This window comes from Carlito syrichta, unplaced genomic scaffold (assembly GCF_000164805.1).
Source record: "Carlito syrichta isolate Samal-C Ts95f unplaced genomic scaffold, Tarsius_syrichta-2.0.1 Scaffold301868, whole genome shotgun sequence".
NCBI lineage: Eukaryota > Metazoa > Chordata > Mammalia > Primates > Tarsiidae > Carlito > Carlito syrichta.
This window is the reverse complement of record NW_007245964.1, coordinates 311,010-334,004: the sequence shown is the minus strand read 5'-3', so window position 1 is coordinate 334,004 and position 22,995 is coordinate 311,010. Positions and strand designations below refer to the sequence as shown.

The following is a 22,995-nucleotide window of genomic DNA, read 5'->3' as shown; positions in this document are numbered from 1 at the left end:
GTCTCCATGGGGAAAACTGTTCCTAGAGGCTTCTACTGTGTTGAATAACATACCCCTAAAATTCATGCCCACAGAATGTGACATTAATTGAAAACAGGATCTTGTAGATATAATCAAGTTAAGATGAGGTCATACTGGATTCAGATGGGCCCTAAATCTAATGACTGGTATCCTTATAAGAGAGGGGTGTTTGGACACAGAAGAATGCCATTTGAGGACACCACAGTAAGACCACAGAATAGAATGTCACATAATGACAGAGGCTGACATTAGAGTGATGCATTTATAAGCCAAAGAAATTCAAGGATTGTGGGTAACCATCAGAAACTAAGAAGAGGCAAGGATCGTTCCCTAGAGCCTTTGGAGAGAGCATGACCCTGCTGACACCTTGATTTTGGACTTCTGGCTTCTAGAACTGTGAGAGAATATGTTTCTGTGTTTAAGCCACCCAGTTTGTGGTACTTTGTTATGGTGGCCCTAGGACACCCATCTAGGCCCCAAGCAGCTCCACGCTGAGAAACACACACACACCCTGTTCCAGGAGCAGGTACCACAAGGGAAGTGCATTTCTGTCTTGGCTGGAGAGAAAGTTGCTCCCTGAGTCCTGGAGTCAGGCCAGGCAGCAAAGCAGGTCAGCAAATCCAGGTGGGCAGCCAGGAGGCGAGGGCACATGGCAGACCGGGTCAAGGGGTATAAAGGAGACAGATACAAAGAGAGACACTGAGGCAGCTGCCGGGTAACAGGAAGGAGCAGGCCAGGGCTCAGTGTAAGGCAGCCCCACTCTGGGACTCCCCCAAAAGAGGAAGGGAGGATGGCAGTGACCGCCATTGGGTGAGCTTGGATACAGCAAAGTGTGCTTCATGTAAGAGAAACGATGGCAACTACAGTGCCGTCTCTGGCCATCCTTAATATGGTCCTTAGAGACTGCAAAAGCTTCAGACTCACACAGAGAGAGGATTCCAAACTTCCAATGTAGTGAGAACCAACCTGATTAAAGGGAAAAAAGACACACCCCCTTTTAAAAATAATTCCCCTTCTTGTAATGAGAACTTAAAAGTTCAGTAGGAGAGACTGATTCCTTAGTGTATTGCTTTTGTTCTTTCCTGAGATGTAGCTGTCCCCAGGTGGGGAGAGTTTCAGATAGAATCAGTTACTTCAATTTTAAAAATGAGCCAAATTGCTCTTTTTCCCTCTCTGCTGGGTTTCCAGTTGAACACCCTCTTGATCCAGGAAGGAATAACGGTAGCAACTGTATTGCTGGTGGGTATAGGAACAGCAACATGGCGCCGAGTCTGACTCTCATAGGCCTTGTACTGTGGGCCAGGCACTAGGTAGGTGCTTTCTACAGATTCTCATGAAGGTTGATGAAAGCTGAGCATGGTAGTTCATGCCTCTAATCCCAGCACTTTGGGAGGCTGAGGCAGGAGGATGGATCACTTGAGGCCAAGAGTGTGAGACCCGCCTGGGCAACATCCCAAGACCCATCTCTACAAAAAATAATTTTAAAAACTCTGCTGGGCATGGTGGCACATACCTGTAGTCCCAGCGATTTGGCAGGTTGAGGCAAGAAGATCACTTTAGTCCAGGAATTGGAGGCTGTGATGAGGGATGATTCCACCACTGCACTCCAACCTGGGTGACAGAGTCAAACTCCAAGTCAAAACAAAAACGAAGAAAGGATGTCTAGCATGAGTCTGTGTCCCGGCTCCCAAGCCAGTGAGAGGGGAAGCCAGGATACAAGTTTTGGAACCTGAGTCTACAGTGCAGGCCACAGCTTGCGGGTGGCTGGCTCAGGAGGGGTGTGCTTGTGTGCCCAGAGAATAAGGTCTCTGAAAGGTGAGGGGGAGGCAGCAAGAGGCAAGTGCTCCCCTTCCCTGCGTGGTCTGCAGTTTGAGACCCGACCCAGTAGTAGCTGATAAGCAATCTGAAGTTAAGAAGACCCCGCCCTGGGAAACACTGGTATACCCCACTGGGACTGTGTTGTGTCATGAGTCCCCAATACTTTCCCAGCTAGTCCCAACAACACTCGGAGCTACAGCAGTTAGCAGTTTTCATCTAAAGCAGGTGAAAAAAATTAGCCAGGTGTGGTGGCATGTACCTGTAGTCCCAGGACTCGGGAGGCTGAGGCAGAAGGATCACCTGAGCCCGGGAGGTTGAGGCTGTGGTAAGCCACAATTGTGCTACTACACTCTTCTAGCATGGGCAACAGAGTGAGACTGCAAAAGAAAGAGGGAGAGGGAGAGGGAAATAGAAAAAGAAGGAGGAAAAGGAGGAAGGAAGGAAGAAAGGAAGGAGAGAGAGAGCGAAAGAAAGAGAAAAAGGAGTGAGTATATTCTCACCTCAGTGCTATGAACATTTGGAATTGGACAGTGCTTTGTCGTGGGGGCTGTCCCATTCATTGTAGGATGTTTAACAGCCTCCCTGACCTCCACCCACTAGATGCCAGTGGCACCTACCCTCCCACCACAACCAAAAAATGTCTCCAGACATTGTCACATGTGCCCTGGGGGCAGAATCGCCCTGGTTGAGAATGACTGATCTTATATATGAACCCAAAACTGCAAATCTCTCAGCAACTCTTAGTAAGGCTGAGGAGACTCTTGGGGAAGCGGCCCCCTTGGAGAGTGTGGAACCCAGGCACACTCAGACATCACCCACTCTCTCTGGCCATGATCTCAAGGACCTCAGGGCAGAGACAACCTGGGTCTGTGAGCTGGACCAGTGCCCAGAGCTTGTCCTCTGAGCTTGCCGTTCCTGAGTTCAGTCAGGACTGGAGAGCTGCAGTTGTGCACTTACAGATCTTTGCTAATAAGATTTCCAGCTTGTACCCAAAGGGCCTTTAGCCAAACTGTCTGCTTCTTGGAGTGTAGCAGACAGTGAATGCAGCACGGCACCACAGCCTAATGGGGTCATTTGAAAACTCCACGTACCTAAACATAATTTGGACGTGTTAAATGACATCCTGTGGCTTTGCTTAGCAACGTAACAGTGTGTATTCGGGTTTGTCATGAAAACCTGAGGGAGCGGTTAACTTCATTAAGGAAGTCGATTTTTCATAAGAGTACTAAACTTTAGAAAATCCTTTTGGGCTGGGTGCAGTGGCTCAAGCCTGTATTCCCAGCACTTTGGGAGACTGAGGCAAGAGGATTGTCTGAGCCCAGGATTCAATCCAGCCTGGGCAATATGGTGAGATCTTGCCTCTACAATAAATAAAAAAATTAGATGGGTGTGATGGCATGCACCTGTAGTTTCAGCTACTTGGAAGGCTGAGGTGGAAAGATCACCTGAGCCCAGCAGGTAGAGGCTGCAGCGGTCGTGAGCATGCCACAGCACTCCAGCTTGTACAACAGTGAGACTCCAACTCAAAAAAATCATTTTGGGGCCATCTCTAAGTGGTATTAATATTTTCCCAGGTAAAATGTCGTCAAATGGTCACAAATGGAAGTATAAAGATTTTTCTTTTTTTTTTTCTTCTTTTCTACTTTTTTTTTTTTATAGAGTCTGTGTCTGCTCAGAGGGTAGCACAATGGAATGGTCCCAAACAACATTGAACTTGGCCCCATTTGGCAGCCAGACCTGTCAGATCCTAGAAATAGGTTTCCTTTGGCCACACATACAAAAACCACAGCATCTTTTAAAGTATTCTATGCTAGGCTGGGCTCGGTGGCTAACTCCTGTAATTCCAGCATTTTAGAAGACCGAGGCAAGAGGACTGCTTAGGCCTAGACTTCTAGACCAGCCTGAGCAACATAGTAAGACCTGGTCTCTACAAAAAGATGAAAAAATTATCCAGGCGTGGTGGCACATGTTTGTAGTCCCAGCTGCTCAGGAGGCTGAGGGGAAAGGCTCGTCTAAGCCCAGGAGGCTGAGGCTGTAGTGAGCTGTGATTGTGCCACTGCAATCTAACCTGGGCAACAGACTGAGATCCAACTAGATAGATAGATTGATTGATTGATAGATTGATTGATTGGTAGAGTAGATAGATAAATAAGTAGTTAGATAGATAGATAGATAGATAGATAGATAGATAGATAGATAGATAGATAGATAGATAGATAAGTAGTAGATAGATAGATAACAATAAAGTAGTCTATGCAGTACTGTGCCTGTCCACATGTTCCCATCTGGGTGCTGAACACTTGCAGAAGAGCTTGACCACAGAGAGTCACAGTTGGCACCACAATGCCAGACAACTAGAATGTCCTGACCACTGGGCACCTTTGCAACACTGTTAATTGTGCATTTAATGTTTGCATCTCTGGTTGAATCCTCATGAACCAGGGAGCTGGTGCTCGGAGACTAGAAGAAGCCCCTGGGTTGTTCTCTAGCTCTGCCTTGGTTGATCCAACTCAGCTTCAGGCAAATTATTTCATCTGTAAGTCTGATACAGTAAGTTCTGCCCTAGCATGCTTCACTGAATAGTCATAGGATAAAGGAAGATACTATCACGATGCTTTCAAAAGTTTCCTTCTAAAAAAATTGCTACATGAAAATAAGCACATGGATGGAAAGCCCTTTTGACATGGGAATGTGCGAGTTGTATACAAACCAGGCTTAGCCCTCAGGGCCCCAGCTTTCTGCTGTGGTCACCAAGATCCTTGTGGTAGATGCTTATCCAAAGCCGTCGCCTGGGTTCCGTTCAAAACTCTCAAAGCAAAATAATTACTCATTATGGTTTCATCTCCAGGTAAATGAAACAGCCAAATCTAATAGCATGTGGGTCTATTTTTTTTTTCCTGAAGAGGAGATTTCTGCCTTTTTCTCTGAAATACATGGCTTTCAGAAACAAAAGCAAGTCTGCTTAGAGCAGTCTTGGAGGGGCACTGCTGGGAAGAAAGCTAAAAACACTGAGGTCAACACAGACTGGGCTTATTTGATGTTTGTTTTCCTGTGAAACTAAATGATGATCATGAAATCATCAATGAGCCACTGACTTAGTGCAAGAGCAAGTTCAAAATACCCCCTCGTAGTTATCCCATAATCATCGGCTCAAGGAAAACAGGGGCCGTCCGCTCCTAGGAAGTGGTTTTGACCTGACCTTCTACTGTCTTACAGTGGTCCCTGCTGTCGGTGACGTTTAAAAGAGCCAGCCTCATAGGTGGCAGCCTCATACATCTTCAATAGAGAACAAATGGTTTAAATTAGAGAAGTGAAAGCAACAAAAGTGTTTGATTACTTTCTCAAAGGAACAAAGCAACAGGAATTATCACAGGAAGATGTCTTCTGAAGGTTGTACAGGGTGTTGACAGGTTTTTGTTTCGGAATTTCTGTCATGCCTACAATGTAAACATTAAGGAAATTAAAATGTAAGTTTTATTTAGGTTTTCATTTTGAAAACTAGTTGAGTTCAAATCATGCATTTTAAAAAAATTTTTAAGTTTTATTTATTTATGTTTTTAGAGATAGAATCTCACTTTGTCATCCAGGCTGGAGTGCAGTGGTGTGATCATAGCTCACTGCAGTCTTGAACTCCTGGGCTCAAGCAATCCTCCTACCTCAACCTCCTAAGTAGCTGGGACTGCAGATGCATGTCACCCTGCCCAGCTAATTTTATTATTATTTTATTTTTAATTTTTTGGTAGGACAGGGTCTCACTATGCTGTCCAGGCTGGTCTCAAACTACTGGGCTTAAGAAATCCTCCCTCCTTGGTATCCCAAAGTAATGGGATTTCAAGCATGAGCCATCCCACCTGGTTCTTGTATGTTTTTAAAGAAGCAACATCTGCTTGAATTACATCGGCTATCTTTGGGTGCCATCTGCATGAACAGGCAAGCCATGAGCCAGGTAGCAGGTAAGCAAGGAGCACTGTCACCAAATATCTTCCCTGATGTCCAAATTCCACCCACATAGCCTCCGTGATTGGAGGCTTGGTAAAAGGAAAGTTGAAGAGGGAGGTGTCCCAGAGATCATCTAGCTCCCCTCCTGCAACCTCACTCTGACTTCAGCCTGAATACGCACCTGCAGTGTGATTTTGCATCATTGGCTTCTGAGCGACAACTGAGGCAACCTGGCCACTTAATGCCTTGTCAAGCCCAGGACACCTTCTACCCCAACCCAGTACATCCTCGTGCACAATTGCATGACCATATGCATAGTTGGTGGCTGTGTAGTCTTATTTTGTTATTTACTTTTTTATCTAATATAGACTGCAGCTGACTTTTTTTGGTTTTATGAGTTTTAAGCTGTGTATAAATTCATGCAACAGCCACTGAAATCAGGCATTAAATCAGGGCCATCTCCCGAGAGCCTTTTGTGCCACACTTTCGTAGTTGTGACCTCAGTCCACCTCTAGTCCTTGGCAACCACTCATGTATTGTCTGTCACTATGGTTTCCAGAATGTCATGGAAATGTCATTTCACCTTTGAGACTGACTTCTTTCACTCCATGTATTGCCCTTGAGATTCCACCGCATGATTCTGTGTACGGGGGTGCCAAAAAAATGTACACACATTTTCAGTATTTCACTCAAAAGATGGTGTTAATCAAATGAATACTAGCATCACCATGCAACAAGTAGAACAGTCAAAGAAAATGGTAGAAGTATGGTTGAGTGAATGTCATACTATACATTGTTACCATAGTTCAATTCAACTTCAAAAAGTGATAAACAGATAATATCTCTTGAAATGTATATACATTTTTGGTACCTTCTGTATTTATAGATTATTCCTTTTTATTGCTTAGTGCTATTCCATTCTAGGGAGGCACAATTTATCTATCTACCACTGAAGAATACTTATCTTGGTCCAGTTTTATGGACAGTGATGAATAAAGCTCCTACAAATATTCATGTACAAGTTTTTGTGTGAACATAAACTTTCATTTTTCTAGCATAAATGCCCAGGCATGGAATTGCTGGATTATATAGTAACTTTCAGTTTAACTTGTGAGTACTACAGCTTGCCTTTTAATTCCCATCACAGAGCAAATGTTTTTATTTGGATAAAGTTGAGTTTATCAGACTATTCTTTTTTGGTATCATGCTTAAGAATTTTTTGCTTAACATGAGTCCCAAAGTTTTTCTCCTGTGTCTTCTCCTAAAAGTTGGATAGTGTTACATTTTGCTTTTAGATCTGTGATCCATTTTGAGTTGGTTTATGTGTGTGGTGTAAGGTTGAAATTGAGGTTCATTTTTTTGCAATCTGGAGTCCAGTTGTTCCAACACCATTTGTTGAAAAGCACTGAATTACCTTGTGCCTTTGTTAGAATCAGTATGTGTGTGTCCTGTTCTAGATTGTCTGTTCTATCTCATTGATTGAAATGTCTGCCCTTTTGCCAATGACACATTATCTTAATTACTATAGCTTTACATTTCTTAAGATCAAGTAACATGATTCCTTTGAGGTTATTCTTTCTTGAATTCATTTTGGTTGTTCTGGTTCATCTGCTTTACCATATGACTTTTAGAATCAGTTTGTCTATAGCTACAAAAAATCGTGCTGTCATTTTGATTGAATAGACTAATCTGGGGAAAATTCACATCTTGACTGTGTTGACTCCATCCATGAATACAGAGAGTCTCTTCATTTATCTAGATCTTATTTGATTGCTTTTTATCAGCATTTTCTAGTTTCCAGCATCCTGAACATGATTTGTTAGATTTATTCCTATGTATTTCATTGTAAATAACATTTTTTAAAAGTTTAGTTTGTTTGGGACCCGCCTGGGCAGGCGAGACCTCGTCTCTACAATAAATCAAAAATTAGCCAGGCGTGGTTGCGCACGCCTGTAATTCTGGCTAGTCAGAAGGCTGAGGTGGAAAGATTGCTGGAGTCCAGCAGGTCGAGGCTGCGGTGGCCGGGGGCGGCCACTGCACTCCAGTCTGGGCGACAGAGTGAGACTCCAACTCAAAAAAAAAAAAAAAAAAGTTTTGTTCATTATCAATACGTGGAAATACAATTGATTTCATTTCGTGCAACATTGTTAAATTCTCTTTTTGGTTTCAGAAGTTTTTTGAGGATTCTTTACAGTTCTCTATGTAGACAATCACGTCATCCGTGCCTATGAGCAGTTTTACTTTTTCCTTTCTAGTCTGTGTCTTTTATTTCTGTTCTGTGCCTGGGTAGGATTTCCATATAGTGTTAAATAGAAGTAGTAAAAGTGGGCATGGAAGTTTTACTTTATTAAAGAATATAATTACTAAGGAATTTAAGCATGTAAGAATCACAATCATTCTGATGTCTTTTGGCCTTCTCTGCCTTCCACAACTGATTTTTTGGCAGAAACAAATGAAAGTAAAAAGAGACTTTTTTCCTTAGCAGGTGGGTATTGCTCTTTATAAATACTATCATCATTTTTTCCACACTCAGACATAGTTTGATATTATTTAAAGTACTATCCTTTCTACATAAGTTTTGAAATATGGTTAAAACTATTAAAATTATAATGTGTCACATGAACAAAAGTCAATCTGAGTTCTTTGAAAATGATGTATTTTTGTAAGATCTCAAATCAGTCTAGGAGCAGTGCCATGAAGCATATGTTCTGGACATGTTTCACTGTTTCCTGGGAATGGGGAGTTGTTCTCAAATCTTCTTTCACCTGTCTCTCATCTTCCATGCCCCCTTCTTGCCTAGAATGCCCTTCAGAGAAAGCCTCAGAGAATTTGGGGCAAGTTGCTTAAAATAGATTTGGTCTATAATTTAATACCTTTGTATGGTTAAAAACACAATGGCATATCTCTTTACTTGGTTGGAAAATTATAATGTGAATTTGAAAACATCAAGGAGCAAAGGGGCAGGGGAAGGGAGGGCCCATCACTAAGACAGAATGTACTATATCATCCCATCTTTCCAGAAAATTCTAACCATGATTCCCACGGAGGAGGAGAAGCAGAAAATCCAGGAAGCACAGCTGGCCAACCCTGAAGTCCCCCTGGGGAGTGCTGAGCAGTTCCTCCTCACCCTTTCTTCCATCAGTGAGCTCTCGGCTCGGCTCCACCTCTGGGCATTCAAAATGGATTATGAAACTACAGAGAAGGTAAGCACTCAGTGAAGGAAGACCAGACCTACATCCTCAGTGTTGAAAGAGACAGGTTTGTTGTTGTTTTTAAATAGAGACAGTCTCACTCTGTCACCCAGAGTGTTGCACAGTGGTGCGATCATGCCCTCAAACTGCTAGGCTCAAGGGATCCTCCCGCCTCAGCCTCCCAGGTAGCTAGGACTACAGGCACTCATTACCAAGCCTGGCTAATTTTTTATTTTTTGTAGAGATGGGGTCTTGCTGTGTTGCCCAGGCTGGTCTCAAACTCCTGGCCTCAAGTGATCCTCCCACCTTGGCCTCCTGAAGTGCTGGACTACAGGCATGAGCCACCATGCCTAACCAGAGTAAGGCAATTTTTGAATTGGTGGATATTAAGGTAGCAAATAACATTCTTGACACAGGGTGTGTAGGATAAGTAGATGATGAAGGGGTTCTGTCTACACTAAGTGACCGGCAGCCCCCCAGTGAGGGCTTATTCTCAAGTGTCCGCCTGGCACCAGCCTCTTACAATTGACTGTGGTACCAGATGACTGGTGTTTTAAAAAAAACGCCAAAACATAAAAATTTTTTAGAATGTATGTTCTCATTGAGGAAAATTTGGAAAATACAGAAAAGCATAATATAGAAAATGTCCTGCAATCCTTCCACCTGATGATAATCACAAGGGACTGTGGTCGTCTGCTGGTCCCTGGGTCCCTTTGACAGCAAATCCTTAATAGAAAGTTGATGCAGATTGCAAGAACTTGAGAGGAGAGAAGAAACAGACCTCAGTGGGAAAGCTAAAGCAGCAGCCACTGGTCGCTGGACTGGGCCACTGTGAGTATTTTGGGGTTTTTCAGGCTAAAGAGAAGACAGTGAAGAAAAAAAGGATAAAATGGAAGGTGAACTGCGGGGGGAACTTAGTTGAGAGAAAGCACCTAGAGGAGACAGATTCTAAGAGGGAATCTAGAATTTTTCCAGAAAATTCTAACCATGATTCCCATAGAAGAGAAGAGGCAGGTGAGGAAGCTGTGTGGCCTCCATCTTCCAGCAAAGGAGGCAGCAGGGTCCTATACCAAGGACCAGATAGGTGGCAGTGGACCTGGGGGCTTCAGGAAGGAATTCATGTATTTGAATTCATGAGGGAGTCAAGCAGGTATAAATACACCTAGGACCCTGAGGTGACTGCTGTGACTGGGTCAAGACCAGTCGACACGCTTGGGTGACTTTCTCTAGCCAGGTGAGGTAGTATCATGGAAAAAACAGATACCTGGGTCAGTCGTGGTTGGGGATTGGCAGGGTCAGCCTGGCAGAGCTGAGCTGGGGATACTGAAGCTAGACCCACTGGGCTTTGGAATCCAGGCAAAGGAAGACTCTTAATAAAGACACGGGAGTGGTGGCCACAGAATTGCAGTAGAGAGGGAAGGGGAGATGGAAGCATGAGGCTGCAAGGCAGGCTAAAGGTCTGAGGGGGTGGGAGTTATGAAGGCAGTGGAGTAACAAGGACAGCAGTCTTCTAGTGAGTAACCCATGCTAAGGGTGTCCAGCTATGGAGGCCTTGAAGGGAAGTTAGGAGGTCTGGGTGGTCCAGGGACAGTAAGGGCACAGTTTACAGAAGCATGGTGGAGAAGACATAACTGGGTCATCCTTGGCTGGGGATTGGCAGAGTCAGCCTGGAAGGAGGAAAAACCAAGAAGAAGACTGTGGTCCTGATGCTGAAGAAACTTGGGAGGGAGAGTGTCAGAGAAGTCAGCCACGGTTCAGAGAAGCAATGAGAGGGGTATTCCCTGAGTGGCCTGCTTGGGCTTGGATGCCGGGCAGGAACTTAAGATACAGAGTGCTTCATTTGGTTTCCACTGCAGAGACTTTGGGGACTAGACCCACTCCCAGCCCCAGGTCTCAACGTGGGCTTGCCGTGCTGGGGAGAACACTGCTTGTTACTCCCTTATACAAAAAGTACAAAGAACAAAGTAAAGCCAAAATGCACATTCCTCATCATCATCTTCTCTTTTTTTTAAACTGAAAGGAAGTGGCAGAGCCGCTTTTGGATCTGAAGGAAGGAATAGACCAGTTGGAGAACAACAAAACCTTGGGCTTTATCCTGTCTACCCTCTTAGCCATCGGAAACTTTCTAAATGGAACTAATGTAAGTCCTCCTCGCCCTGCTGCCTCTCTTGTCCCTTGCCAGCATTTACTCATGGAGGTTGTCCCTCACATTCCCCCAAAGCACAGTAGAACAAATGACTTTTGTATCTTCTTGCTGAGAATCTAGAAGGAATTTTGTTTTTAAAATATCAGGGCCTATTTATTTGAGCCTGAATCTTATTATAAATAAGAAAACTTAGAAAAATAAGCACGGTCTTCCTTATGAAGTGTGGCTGCTCTCAAAATTGACATTGGAAAATTTTCTTCTGTCCTTTTTTTTCCCTGAGTTTATCACTCAAATATTTGTGCTTTGCATATTTTTATACTTAAAAAAAAAACCTTTTATTTTTAATTGACCCATCTTTGGCCAGGAAGTAGGCTACCAGGCAAGGGGAGCAGGAGGCTGTGGATACGCAGATGTCAGAGGCCAGTCCTGCAGCACCCCGATTCAGGGCTGAGCTCTGGGATGGGGCCCAGGGCTATGGTGGAACAGGCTAGGAGCTCACTCGTTTCCAGTGTAGTTGGCCCACATGTGATCAGCCAAGATCAGGGGCGCATGTGACTTGGGAAGGTTCAGCCACGGAGAAAATTAATATTGGGCTCCCACAGATGGACATTGTCACCATCTGTGCCATTCTAAGAGCCTGCGCAAAACGTGTTCTTCTTGTCTCTAATGTTTGCCAAACAGGCCAAAGCGTTTGAGTTAAGCTACCTCGAGAAGGTTCCAGAAGTCAAAGACACAGTGCACAAGCAGTCGCTTCTTCACCATGTGTGCACTATGGTGGTGGAAAACTTCCCAGACAGCTCCGATCTGTACTCAGAGATTGGGGCCATCACCAGGTCAGCCAAGGTACGTCCGCAGATGTCGGGGAGTGGGCCCTGCCTTGGCCTCAGATATGGGGTCGTTATCAGTCATTCCTGAGGAACACGCGCTCTATGAAGTGCAGTGTCCAAGTGCTGCCTGCATTCCCTGCCCTAGAGTTGGGAATATCATTCGTTTTGTGCTATTTCTAATGAACTTTTAAGATCTTTTTCCTATATCTTGTTCTCAGTCAGATTCTTTCCTACTGAGGTATGTCAGGCAAGCCTCCCATCCCATCCCCAGCTCCTGTGGCCACTTTGAGCAGTGACGCTCACCAGACCGGATTCTCCAGAACACTAAAACTGCACAGCTTGTCTTAAGTGGACAAACGTGTTCAAAAGATGCAATTTGGCTCCTCCTGAGATGTCCGTGGGATCTTGCAGTGAGGTGCGAAGCCAGGAAACAGGGAAACAGAGGCATGTCTGGCCCCCTGCTCCCCTTGGTCGGCCATGCCTATGATCTTACCCAGAGGGAACGTTTTTATAGGGCTGTAAAAGGTATATAGCCTTGGCCGTTTAGCTGCACATTTTTAAAGTGAGTGCAGAGTTAATATCTCCGTGAGCTTATGGTTTATTAGAAAAGAAACATTCATAGTATGTGGACACCCAGCTGCCTCTGGTGCCGGTGGACCACTGAGGCTGAACAACTCCTAGGGGCGTGCCAAACACACAAGAACTGGGAGATGGGAAGGTCTTGGGGTCACAGGAAACTCAGTGGGGGAGGACAGTGCCCTTGAATAGGGCACAGAAGCCAGGCCAGTGTGGAGGAATCTTCTAGAAACACGCCCCCAGCTGGGGAGCTGAACTGAAAGTGCTGGGATGCGTTGGAATCCAGTAGAGAGAGCCACGGGCATAGGAGGGAAGGAATGGGAGGGGACTGCCAAGGCCTCTTTAGAGGGACTCATCTGCTGTCTGCCTTCTTCCACAGCCCTGGCTCAGGGGGTACCTGGTGGCCAGGAGCCTCCTCTGTCTGCCCCTGGAGCCACAGGCTGGCCACTGCTGGGCGTACTGTAAGGTTCTGAGCTGGCATGACAGATTTTTTTTTTTCTCAGCTCTATTGTGCCATAAGAAAGTGAAGCCTTCCTGTCTGGACCCAGAATTCCTTTGGTTTCAGAACCTGTCCTCATTGACTTGATCCCTTCTGTTGGCCTTCTGGGCATGGCTCCAGCAAGTCCCCTGTAGGCTCTGCTCTCAGACCACATCACTAGCCTGGTGTGACAGCCCACCTCCATGCATCTTCTCCTGACTTGCTGGCTCTAAGTCTTTCCCTCCTTCACTCGCGGCCCGCCCACCCCAGCCCCTCCCTTTGGCTCACCCATGTGTTCATTTGTTTCGTCCTCCCCTCCTGTCCTTCTTAACTTCTTCCTCATCCCATGTCTTCCACTGCTAAATGTGGCCCCTGTTGTATTTTTTTCATCACTAAGTGACTCTCTGATTCACGAACTTTTGTCTAGAATTCTGAAAGTCTTACCTTAGAGATCCTCGTCTCAGGTTAGCTGAATCTGTCCAAATTATTTGCCCTTCCCTGAATACACAGAATGTGCTCTGTCACATCTATTCCTTGCATGTGTGATTTGGATCTGATGGTAAGACTTCATGCCTACATGCATACACACACACACACACATACACACACACACACACACACATGCCTGCTGTGTGCTATACATCCTTCAGAGCTTGATGATCAGCTGTCTGTATATCGAGTCCCCTTGAGAACAAGAATTTGGTCTCATTTAGCATTTGTGTTTACGAGGTCCGACAATTAGGTTCATGAACCATATGAGGAAAAGTGCTACATAGCTCATTGCTGAATATCACTTCAAAGTGCTCTGCTTAGGAAGCTATGCACCATCGTCAGTGCCTAGTCTACCTGTCAAAGCAATTCTGGAACTCTTTCTGGAATGGCCATCAGAGCTGTTGTTATTATTTGTTGAGGTGTGACAATTAAGTTCATGAACTTGCCATGTGCACGTACGTTGGCAGCACTGTACAAATTATTGGAATACCCTCCCTACTCACCTGATCTGGCTCCCAATGGCTTTTTTCTTTACCTGAAAATAAAGGAGTTCGTTCCCCGTACGGGCCAGTTAGGTATGCTTTGAGCCGGGCTCGGTGGCTCAGCCTGTAATCCCGCGCCTTTGGGAGGCTGAGGTGAGTGGATTGCCTGAGCCCGCGGGTTCGAGACCCGCCTGGGCAGTGAGACCTCATCTCTACAATAAATCAAAAAATCAGCCGGGCGTGGTAGCGCATGCCTGTAATTCCAGCTACTTGGAAGGCTGAGGCGGAAGGATCGCCGGAGCCCAGCAGGCGAGGTTGTGGTGGCCGGGAGCGGCCACTGCACTCCAGTCTGGGCGACAGAGTGAGACTCCAACTCAAAAAAAAAAAAAAAAAAAAAGAAAATAAAGGAAATATTGAAAGAAAGACATTTGATGACATTTAGGACATCAAGGGTAATATAACGACAGCTCTGATGACCATTCCAGAAAAAGAGTTCCAAAATTGCTTTGATGGATGGAGTAGGTGCTGGTGTCAGTGCATAGCTTCCCAAGGGGAGTACTTCAAAGGTGACCATAGTGATATTCAGCAGTGAGGTATGTAACACTTTTTCTAGGATGAGTTTGTGAACTTAATTGTCAAACCATGTATGTTCAGGGCCTGGTTTAGGAACTGCTGTGTGCTAGTTTTTCCATGAGCATTGGTTGAATGAGTAAGTGGTAGATTAATAAAATAATTTGTTATACAGACTACAAAGGGGACACTGGCTACCCATTATGTGGCCCCAGTGTAGCAGAGTTGTCCTCGGAGGACTGGGGTACATTCCTCAACCTTAAGTGAGATATCATCTCTGAAGAACAAGAGAGCTCTGAAAAATTTTACGAGACATCTCCTCAGTTCATCTTGTACTGGGGTTCCTTAATATCATGTTTTAATTTACAGTTCCCAGAGAATTTCCTAAGATTTCTTTCCAAATATGGCCCCCCAAAAAGGTGATGCGTCTATTGGGTTCATTTGGAGAACAGCTTTATCACTAAATAATTTGATGTCAAGATAATGACAATTCCACATGTGAATAATTTTTAGGCCATAAGTGTGTTTGTAGTTCAAGCTGTAAATTTGGTTTTGATGTTTGTTTCTTCCCAGAGGCAGTCTGGTCTCCTGGTTCAGGTTGGTACCCGGTGGTTTCAGCACATTTGCGATGTTCTTGTTCTGATTTTCAGGTCGACTTTGATCAACTTCAGGATAATTTATGTCAGATGGAGAGAAGATGCAAGGCTTCATGGGATCACCTCAAGGCAATTGCAAAACACGAGATGAAACCCGTTTTAAAACAACGGATGTCGGAGTTCCTAAAAGACTGTGCAGAGCGAATAATAATTTTAAAGATTGTCCATAGAAGGATAATTAACAGGTAAATGATGGAGGAATTTACAGAAACATCATACAATGACATGTTCTAGGTTAAATTTACAGACATTTTCCTGTACGTTCTTGGGATTTAGCAAGTGCACAAGGATATCAATGTTGAACAGTTTCATGGATACTTAATTTTTCTTAAGCACACAATAATATAATGACATTGAATCTTGAAGTTAGAAGAAATCTCAAAGATAATTTGATCCAAAAATCCTACCTTTTTTTTTGAGTCAAGGTTTCATTCTGTTGCCCAGGCTGGAGTGTAGTAGCACAGTCACGGCTCACTGTAGCCTCCAACTCCTGGGCTCAAATGATCCTCCCACCTCAACCTCTCAAGTAGCTGGGAATACAGGTGCATGCCATCATGCCTGACTGATTTTTTGATTTTCTTGTAGAGATGAGGTCTCACTGTGTTGCCCTGGCTGGTCTCGAACTCCTAGGCTCAAGTGATCTTCCCATCTCAGCCTCCCCAAGTGCTAGAATTATAAGTATGAGGCACCGTGTCCAGCACAAAATTCCTGCTTGATCAGGAAGGACATTTATAGGATCTTTGACAAATTGAACACTGCACCTCTGTATTTGCTTGAACAGCTTCCCCTATGGAGAGCACACTCCTTGGCAAGGCAACTCTACTGTTAGAAAAGTTCCTCCTTTACCTGACCCACAGTCAGCCCTTGCAGGACTGGCCAGGCATGGATTCTCTGACCACTCTTCTACCCCACAGTTGATTTGAGTGAGGTCTGGGTCTACTACACACTGTCCTCTGGACCAGCCCTCATCAGAGTCACAGGATCCAAGAGGATCCTGGAGACAACAGTACCATGTCAGACCTTGCTTTGCCCAAGGTGTCTAACCGAGGTCCAGAAAGTCTCTGTGGCTGTCCAGGGCTGTTCCACAGAAAGGGGTGGCAGCTCTAGGACTAGAGCTGGGGACTTCTGAATTCCCAGTCAGGGCTCTCTTCTTTGCTTTCTCACAGAGCGTGGCTGTAGGACTCTCACCCATCCTTCCTTTCTTCCTCCCACCTTCCCCTTCCTTTTCTCATTTCCTTCTTTTACCTTTCTTAAGCCCGTACAGAACTTAAGAAACTCAATTCTCCTATCTGCCCATGAGCTTCTCCCAGCTTGTGTCATTTGCTGCTTTGATCATCATACTTCCTGAGTCTATATTCAGACTGTGGAGTAAACAGGGACAGCTTTTAAATGTTGGACAAGATAGAAATGAGGAGGAGAAACTTCCCTCTGGATTGACCACTGTCCATGAATCAGGACCTTTGGAAGATAGCTGTTCAACTATCAATCCCCTTAACTGGACTCCGAACCCTCCTCAGCTCCTGGATAGGGGGCATTGATAAGGGTTGTTGCCAGATCTCTTACTGAAATTACAGAGGTGGGACAGGGACTGTGAGCTTGTTTGGCCCTTCAAGCTCTGTATGATGCAAGCAATGCTCAACTTACATAAAAAACAACTACCCTTTGAGATGTCATGAAACTGGAGCAATTTTGTGACTGTCTTGTAAAGCTATTGAGTCTGAATACATTCACCATTTTATCTCAGACTGGACCAATAAAAACTCATTTTGGTGACATGTCTGCTCCTAAAGCTATGGTCTATTTGCTCTGATTGTCCCATTCTCCTTGGTATGGGTCATCTGCATGGTGGCTGCTCCTGCCTGACCTGAAGTCCTTTCACTCACTGGGGATGATCAGGAGGAGCCAGAGATTCACTATACTTATGGTGGGTGGTGAGAAGGGCATGGCAGGGTGAGGAGTGCTACCAGGAGGTGGCCAATACAGAACATCTAACTTTAGAACCCTGGGTTCATGTGAGGTCTTCTGCAAGAGCCTCATTGTGGAACTGATTAAAGTGGGAACATCTTGTTGGTGTTGAAGTGAGGGAACTGAAAGCTCCAAGAGCTCTGCTTTCCACAATGTCCCCAGGAATGTAGCCCAGGACTGCTGTGATATCTTTTTGCTTAACACATTGGGAAACTGAGGCCCAGAAAGGGGGAGAACTCTAGCTCAGGGCCTTGTAGCTGGTGACCAGGAGGATCAGCTTGGTCATGTGGATCAGCCTAGATAGAAGACTTCAGATACGAAAGTTTCAAGCAACTGCATATAACTATATCTTTAGGTCAAACCTGGCTTTCAAAACTTAGCTGGCTGAGGAAAGCTCATTTTGGATGTTTGAACCTGTGTGTGAAACTTTTCTTTGACACCACTGCCCTGTGAGCATGCCTGAACCCCCACCCTGTGGATTACGGACCCACCCACTCGTGCCTATAAGTCTATAAGGCTGCAGTTACACTAGGAAAGGCACAGACAGAGGGACCAGGGAAAGGAGGGGAGGTCTGGTGAGCACAGCAAGAGGCTGGCCTCCCAGGGTGAGAGAGGCCTGTGGAAGGCAAGTAAACACCAGACCGACATCCCATTGCCCCATGTCCACCCCCCACCCCCGGGCCAGACACCCCCCCCCAAGTGGCACACTTGCATAAAAGGGCAGATGAAACAAATCAAAGATGCCTGACTTTGCCTCAGGGTATTGGCTAGGGGGCCAACCCATCTCTAACCATAAGTTTTCCTGTCTTGTATACTGAAAGTTACAAACACAACTCACAAAAATCCCATCAGTGCTTTACTGCCTCACGGCCATATCCCTTTTGCACTTCTGAAGGAATGCCATCATGTCACTCTTTCTAAACATTTATCAGAATCTTTGCTCAGATGTGCATCTTACTTGTTACTCCCTTATTTGTAAAATATATGCTTTACTCATGGTTCCAATTTATATGTTAAGTTTGGATACCCTGTGGATGTAAACACAATACTCTAGAATGTAGAGGATAAGGCATCTTGGGTTGTATTTAAGTGTAAAAGAGGACCCCACAAGTTAATATATTAAGGATGAGTTGAAGTAGCTGCCCAGGTATAGGCTGGTGGCTTCTCCCCTCAGTCGTTACTGCATAGAGAATAGTGCTCTCTGTCTCTCTTTCTCTCTCTCTCTCTCTCTCTCTCTGTCTCTCTCTCTCTCTTTCTGTCTCTTTTTCTACATATATACCTATGTATGTGTATATTATATCCAATATTCTAATATAACAATCCAATATTTCAGTATAATCCAGTACATAATGTCAGGTGGTAATAACAGCCAGGGGAAAAAATTAAGGGTATAAATGGGATAGGGAGTGACTAGAAGGTATTGTTTTACATAGGGTGGTTAGAGAGGGCTTCTCAGAGGAGGTGATATTTGAGCAGGGACCTGTGGGATGAGTGAGAACAATCCATGCAGCTGTCTCTGGCGAAAGTATTCTAGGTGTGGGGGGCAGCTGGCACTGCACAGTTCATCAGGCCTGTGGGCCTCCCCTGTGGAGTGGCCTCCTCACTCCTCCCCACGGCCCTGTAGGCCCTCAGCTCTTTGGCCTCTGTGTCCCTCCAGGGTCTCCTGCACACTACACAGGGTGCCTGAGGCCCTGAGTGGCCTTATTCATGGAAGATCCAGGAGTCCAGGGCAGCTGGGGTCAGGACAGATGACGTCGGAGAGGCCGTGGGGCCAGTGCTGCAGGGCCTTGTTCATATATGCTAATTTTTGTCAGCCTCTTCCTCTGCTGGTGGACCTTTGGGTTGTTTCCACTTTCAGTTGTTATGAATAATGCTGCTATGAACATCTGTGTGGAAGGTTTTCTGTGTACATATATTTCCATTTCTTTTGGGTATGTGCATAGTAGCAAGACCACTAGGTCACATAGGAAGGTCTATGTTTATCTTTTTGTTAGAACTGACTGTCTGTTTTCTACAGTGGCTGATATTCCTGCCAGGCCCACAGGGAGGCTTCAGTTTCTCCACATCCTCACCAACACTTGTCCTTGCGTCTCTCTTAGTGATCACCATCCTAGTGGGCGTGAAGGGGGTATCTCATTGTGGTTTTGATTTGCATTTCTCTAATGACTAAAGACAACGAGCATCTGTTCATATGCTTTTTGGCTATGTGCGCATCTTCTAAGGAGAAATGTCTATTCACATTCCCCGTCCATTTTTACTTGTCTTTGTAGTGTTGAGTTGTAAGATTTTAAAAATTAATTTTTTTATTTTTTATTTTTTTTCTTTAGATTCAGGGTGTCACTCTGTCACCCAGGCTGGAGTGTAGTGGCATGATCATAGCTCACTGCAGCTTCCAACTCCTGGGCTCAAGTGATACTCTTTGCCTCAGCCTCCTGGGTAGCTGGAACTACAGGCACGTACCACCATGCCCAGGTTTTTTTTTTTGTTGTTTTTTTGGGTTTATTTACTTTTTGTAGAGATGGAGGTCTCACTTTGTTGTCCAGGCTGGTCTTGAACTCCTGGTCTCAAACAATTCCCGGACTTCTTTTTTTTTTAAATTTGTTTTTTGGTTTTAGTTGGAGTCTCCCTTGTTGCCCAGGCTGGAGTGCAGTGGCTTAATCACCATTCATTGCAGCCTTGACCTCATGGGCTCAGGCAATCCTTCCCTCTCAGCCCCCCCCCAAGTGAAAGTTTTTAATGAAGTCCAATTTATATATTTTCATTGCTTATGCTTTTGGTGCCATGTCTGCAAAAACATTGTGTAACCCAAAGTCCTAAAGACGTGTGCTTTATGTTTTCTTCTAAGAGTTATATTTTTAGCAAGAGTTGTATTTTTATTTTTAAATTCAAGTGCTTTAGTCAGCATTTTTAACCCTCTTTGCTTTAAATACAAGTTGTATGCTTTACTTCATTTTTCACAAAGATTAAGCCATGACCCTCACTTTAAAAACACCTATAGCCGGGCTCGGTGGCTCAGCCTGTAATCCCGCACCTTTGGGAGGCTGAGGTGAGTGGATTGCCTGAGCCCACGGGTTCGAGACCTGCCTGGGCAGCGAGACCTCATCTCTACAATAAATCAAAAAATCAGCCGGGCATGGTAGCACATGCCTGTAATTCTGGCTACTCGGAAGGCTGAGATGGAAGGATCGCCGGAGCCCAGTAGGCGAGGCTGCAGTGGCCGGGAGCAGCCACTGCACTCCAGTCTGGACGACTGAGTGAGACTCCAACTCAAAAAAAAACCAAAAAACAAACAAACAAAAAAAACACCTATATTCAAACTGTACAAATTAGCATGATCAAGACCAAATATTTTTCTCTACCAATAGTGGTATCACTTATCTAACACTGTCTGTTCTGCCTAAAGTTTTCCCTCTGTCTCCCAAATATCTTCTTTCTCATTTCCTAATAACTAAAAATTGGATACTTGTTTGCTCATATGTTTTTTTTTTTACAAAGTTTTTAAACAAATAATATCTAATAAATTAAATAGCCAGAATAAACTTATTTTGTTCAGCTTATTTGGTATTTCCTAATTAAGTTAACATGTATATTGCAAGAAAGTGTTTCAAAATATTTACTCAGAAAACTTTATAAGCATCTGCTTACAAATCATCAATTAATATGTTATTCATAACATGTTCATGTCTATTCCAAGTATTCACTAAAGGAATTTCTAAGCGACATTTCTTTATTCCTGTTCAATTCCTGTATAATCTGGAAACTGTGCGAATAGTACTGTATCATTTTTCTACAAAAGTTTTACATATCTACTTTAGAAAAATATTAAAACACAGACCAGGCGCAGTGGTTCATGCCTGTAATCGCAGCACTTTGGGAAGCTGAGGCAGGAGGATTGCTTGAGCCAGGAGTTTGACCAGCAACATAACAAGACCTCATTTCTAGAAAAGAAAAAAAAAAAAAGGAAAAATGTTAAAGTATAGATAAGCAAAAAGAAAAAAGCAATCTCCTGAAATCCTACCATCTAGATATAACCTCCACCAGTGAGAATGTGAGTTGAACTTGACTTCTGTTTGTATTTCACTTGGGAATACTCTTGAAACTCAAAGCCCTGCTAAGTGAAGAAAACCTGTCTTCCCCCGAGAGCCTGGCCCGTTGGCTTCTTACTGAGGTATTGTAGGCAATTACTGTGAGTTCCTCAGAACTGAAGTCCTTGCTATTGCTGTTCCTTGCAGGTTCCACTCCTTCCTGCTCTTCATGGGCCACCCGCCATATGCGATTCGGGAGGTGAACATCAACAAGTTCTGCAGGATCATCAGTGAGTTTGCACTTGAGTATCGCACCACCAGGGAGAGGGTTCTGCAGCAGAAACAGAAACGGGCCATCCACAGAGAGAGAAATAAGACCCGAGGGAAGATGATCACTGATGTAAGTCTTATGATATGTTTCTTTATGTCTTATTGATTGACTGGTTGATTGACTGATTGATTAGGTGGGGGATCTCACTCTGTCACCCAGGCTGGAGTACAGTGGCATGATCAAGGCTCACTGCAGCCTCAACTTTCTGGGCTCAGGAGATCCTTTGACCTCAGTCTCCCAAGTAGCTGGGGCTACAGGTGCATACTACCACACCTGGATAATTTTTTTATTTTTTGGTAGAGACATGGTTTCGCTATGTTGCCCAGACTGGTTTCGAACTCCTATACTTAAGCAATCCTCCCACCTTGGCCTCCCAAAGTGCTGAGATTACAGGCATGAGTCATGGTGCCCAGCTTGTTTATTTTGTAAGTAACATCAATCATAAATCCTCCCTACCACTTGGAAGCTGTGCCTTTTTTTTCTTTTTGACTGTGAAAAAATATCCGTCGGTGGTCTTAAACTGCTCCTCCACAATTTTTTTGTGAAAACCTGCTGGGAAACAAACAAGTACCCAGGACATATGGCTGGAGGAGGTACATGTAACCCATTTGGTGTGTTGCATGATGCTGATGACATTCAATGTTTCATTCTATTTTTGACCTCTGTGATGTGGGTAAAATTGGAAGAGGAGAAGTAGAAAAGAAAATGCCACCTATCATAGAAAGACAAATGTTCTGATTTGGGAATTGATCAGGATTTTAACCATCATGATAATGCTATATAAGCGAACAGTCGTTTTGGGCATTTGAATAGAGCAATTGATGGAATTGCTCCAAGATATAATTTGCTGGGCTCCTGGTAGTCCCTTGAATCATATAATACAAGGGTAGAAGGAAATCATAGAGGATGGTGAATCCAGTGGGTGTTTCCCACAGTTCCTTGGGAGGCCCCTGCACATTTATTGTCTCCCCAGTCCCTGGGCCCTTCCCCAGTCTCTCCCACCTGACCTTTATGTCCACCTAGGCCTTGGGTGCTGTGCACATTCACATAGAAGATGCTCAGTAAGTGTAGGCTGAAGGGATATGCGAAGATGCCATACACAGCAGAGATGCTGGTGCAGACGCCTCACTCTTGCATGCCCTGTGAATCATGACAAGTGGTTGCCATCTCACACCCCTCACCCGTTACTAGTGAACTCTGAGGTCAGTTCCAGGCAAAAGGGAGACATTTCCCATGAATTCTCCTTTACTCGCTATGTATTCTTACTTGAAACGATTCAGGGAAAAGACAGTCATCTTCTTTGATATGGACAGGTTATATTTGGAACCCGCTGATGGACTTTCCAATGCAATCTGTCATGGTTTGGAGGGGTGCCCATCATGTCTCCCATCTGTGCATGTGTTTGGGTAGCACATGAACTCCTGACTCCTGGCCATACAGGGAATGGAATGAGGAAAGGATTAAGCCATAGAGGGTGC

The 22,995-nt window shown here is 44.6% G+C and overlaps 1 protein-coding gene across 1 annotated transcript in view; it reads left to right on the top strand.

The window, feature by feature from the left end:
- FHOD3 (formin homology 2 domain containing 3) overlaps positions 1–22,995 on the top strand; it is a 456,996-nt gene that overhangs the window by 406,684 nt on the left and 27,317 nt on the right. Inside the window, 5 exon segments of the mRNA XM_021711121.1 lie at positions 8,799–8,981; positions 10,990–11,109; positions 11,797–11,958; positions 15,191–15,381; positions 21,394–21,586. Of these exon segments, the coding sequence (XP_021566796.1) occupies positions 8,799–8,981; positions 10,990–11,109; positions 11,797–11,958; positions 15,191–15,381; positions 21,394–21,586 (849 nt within the window).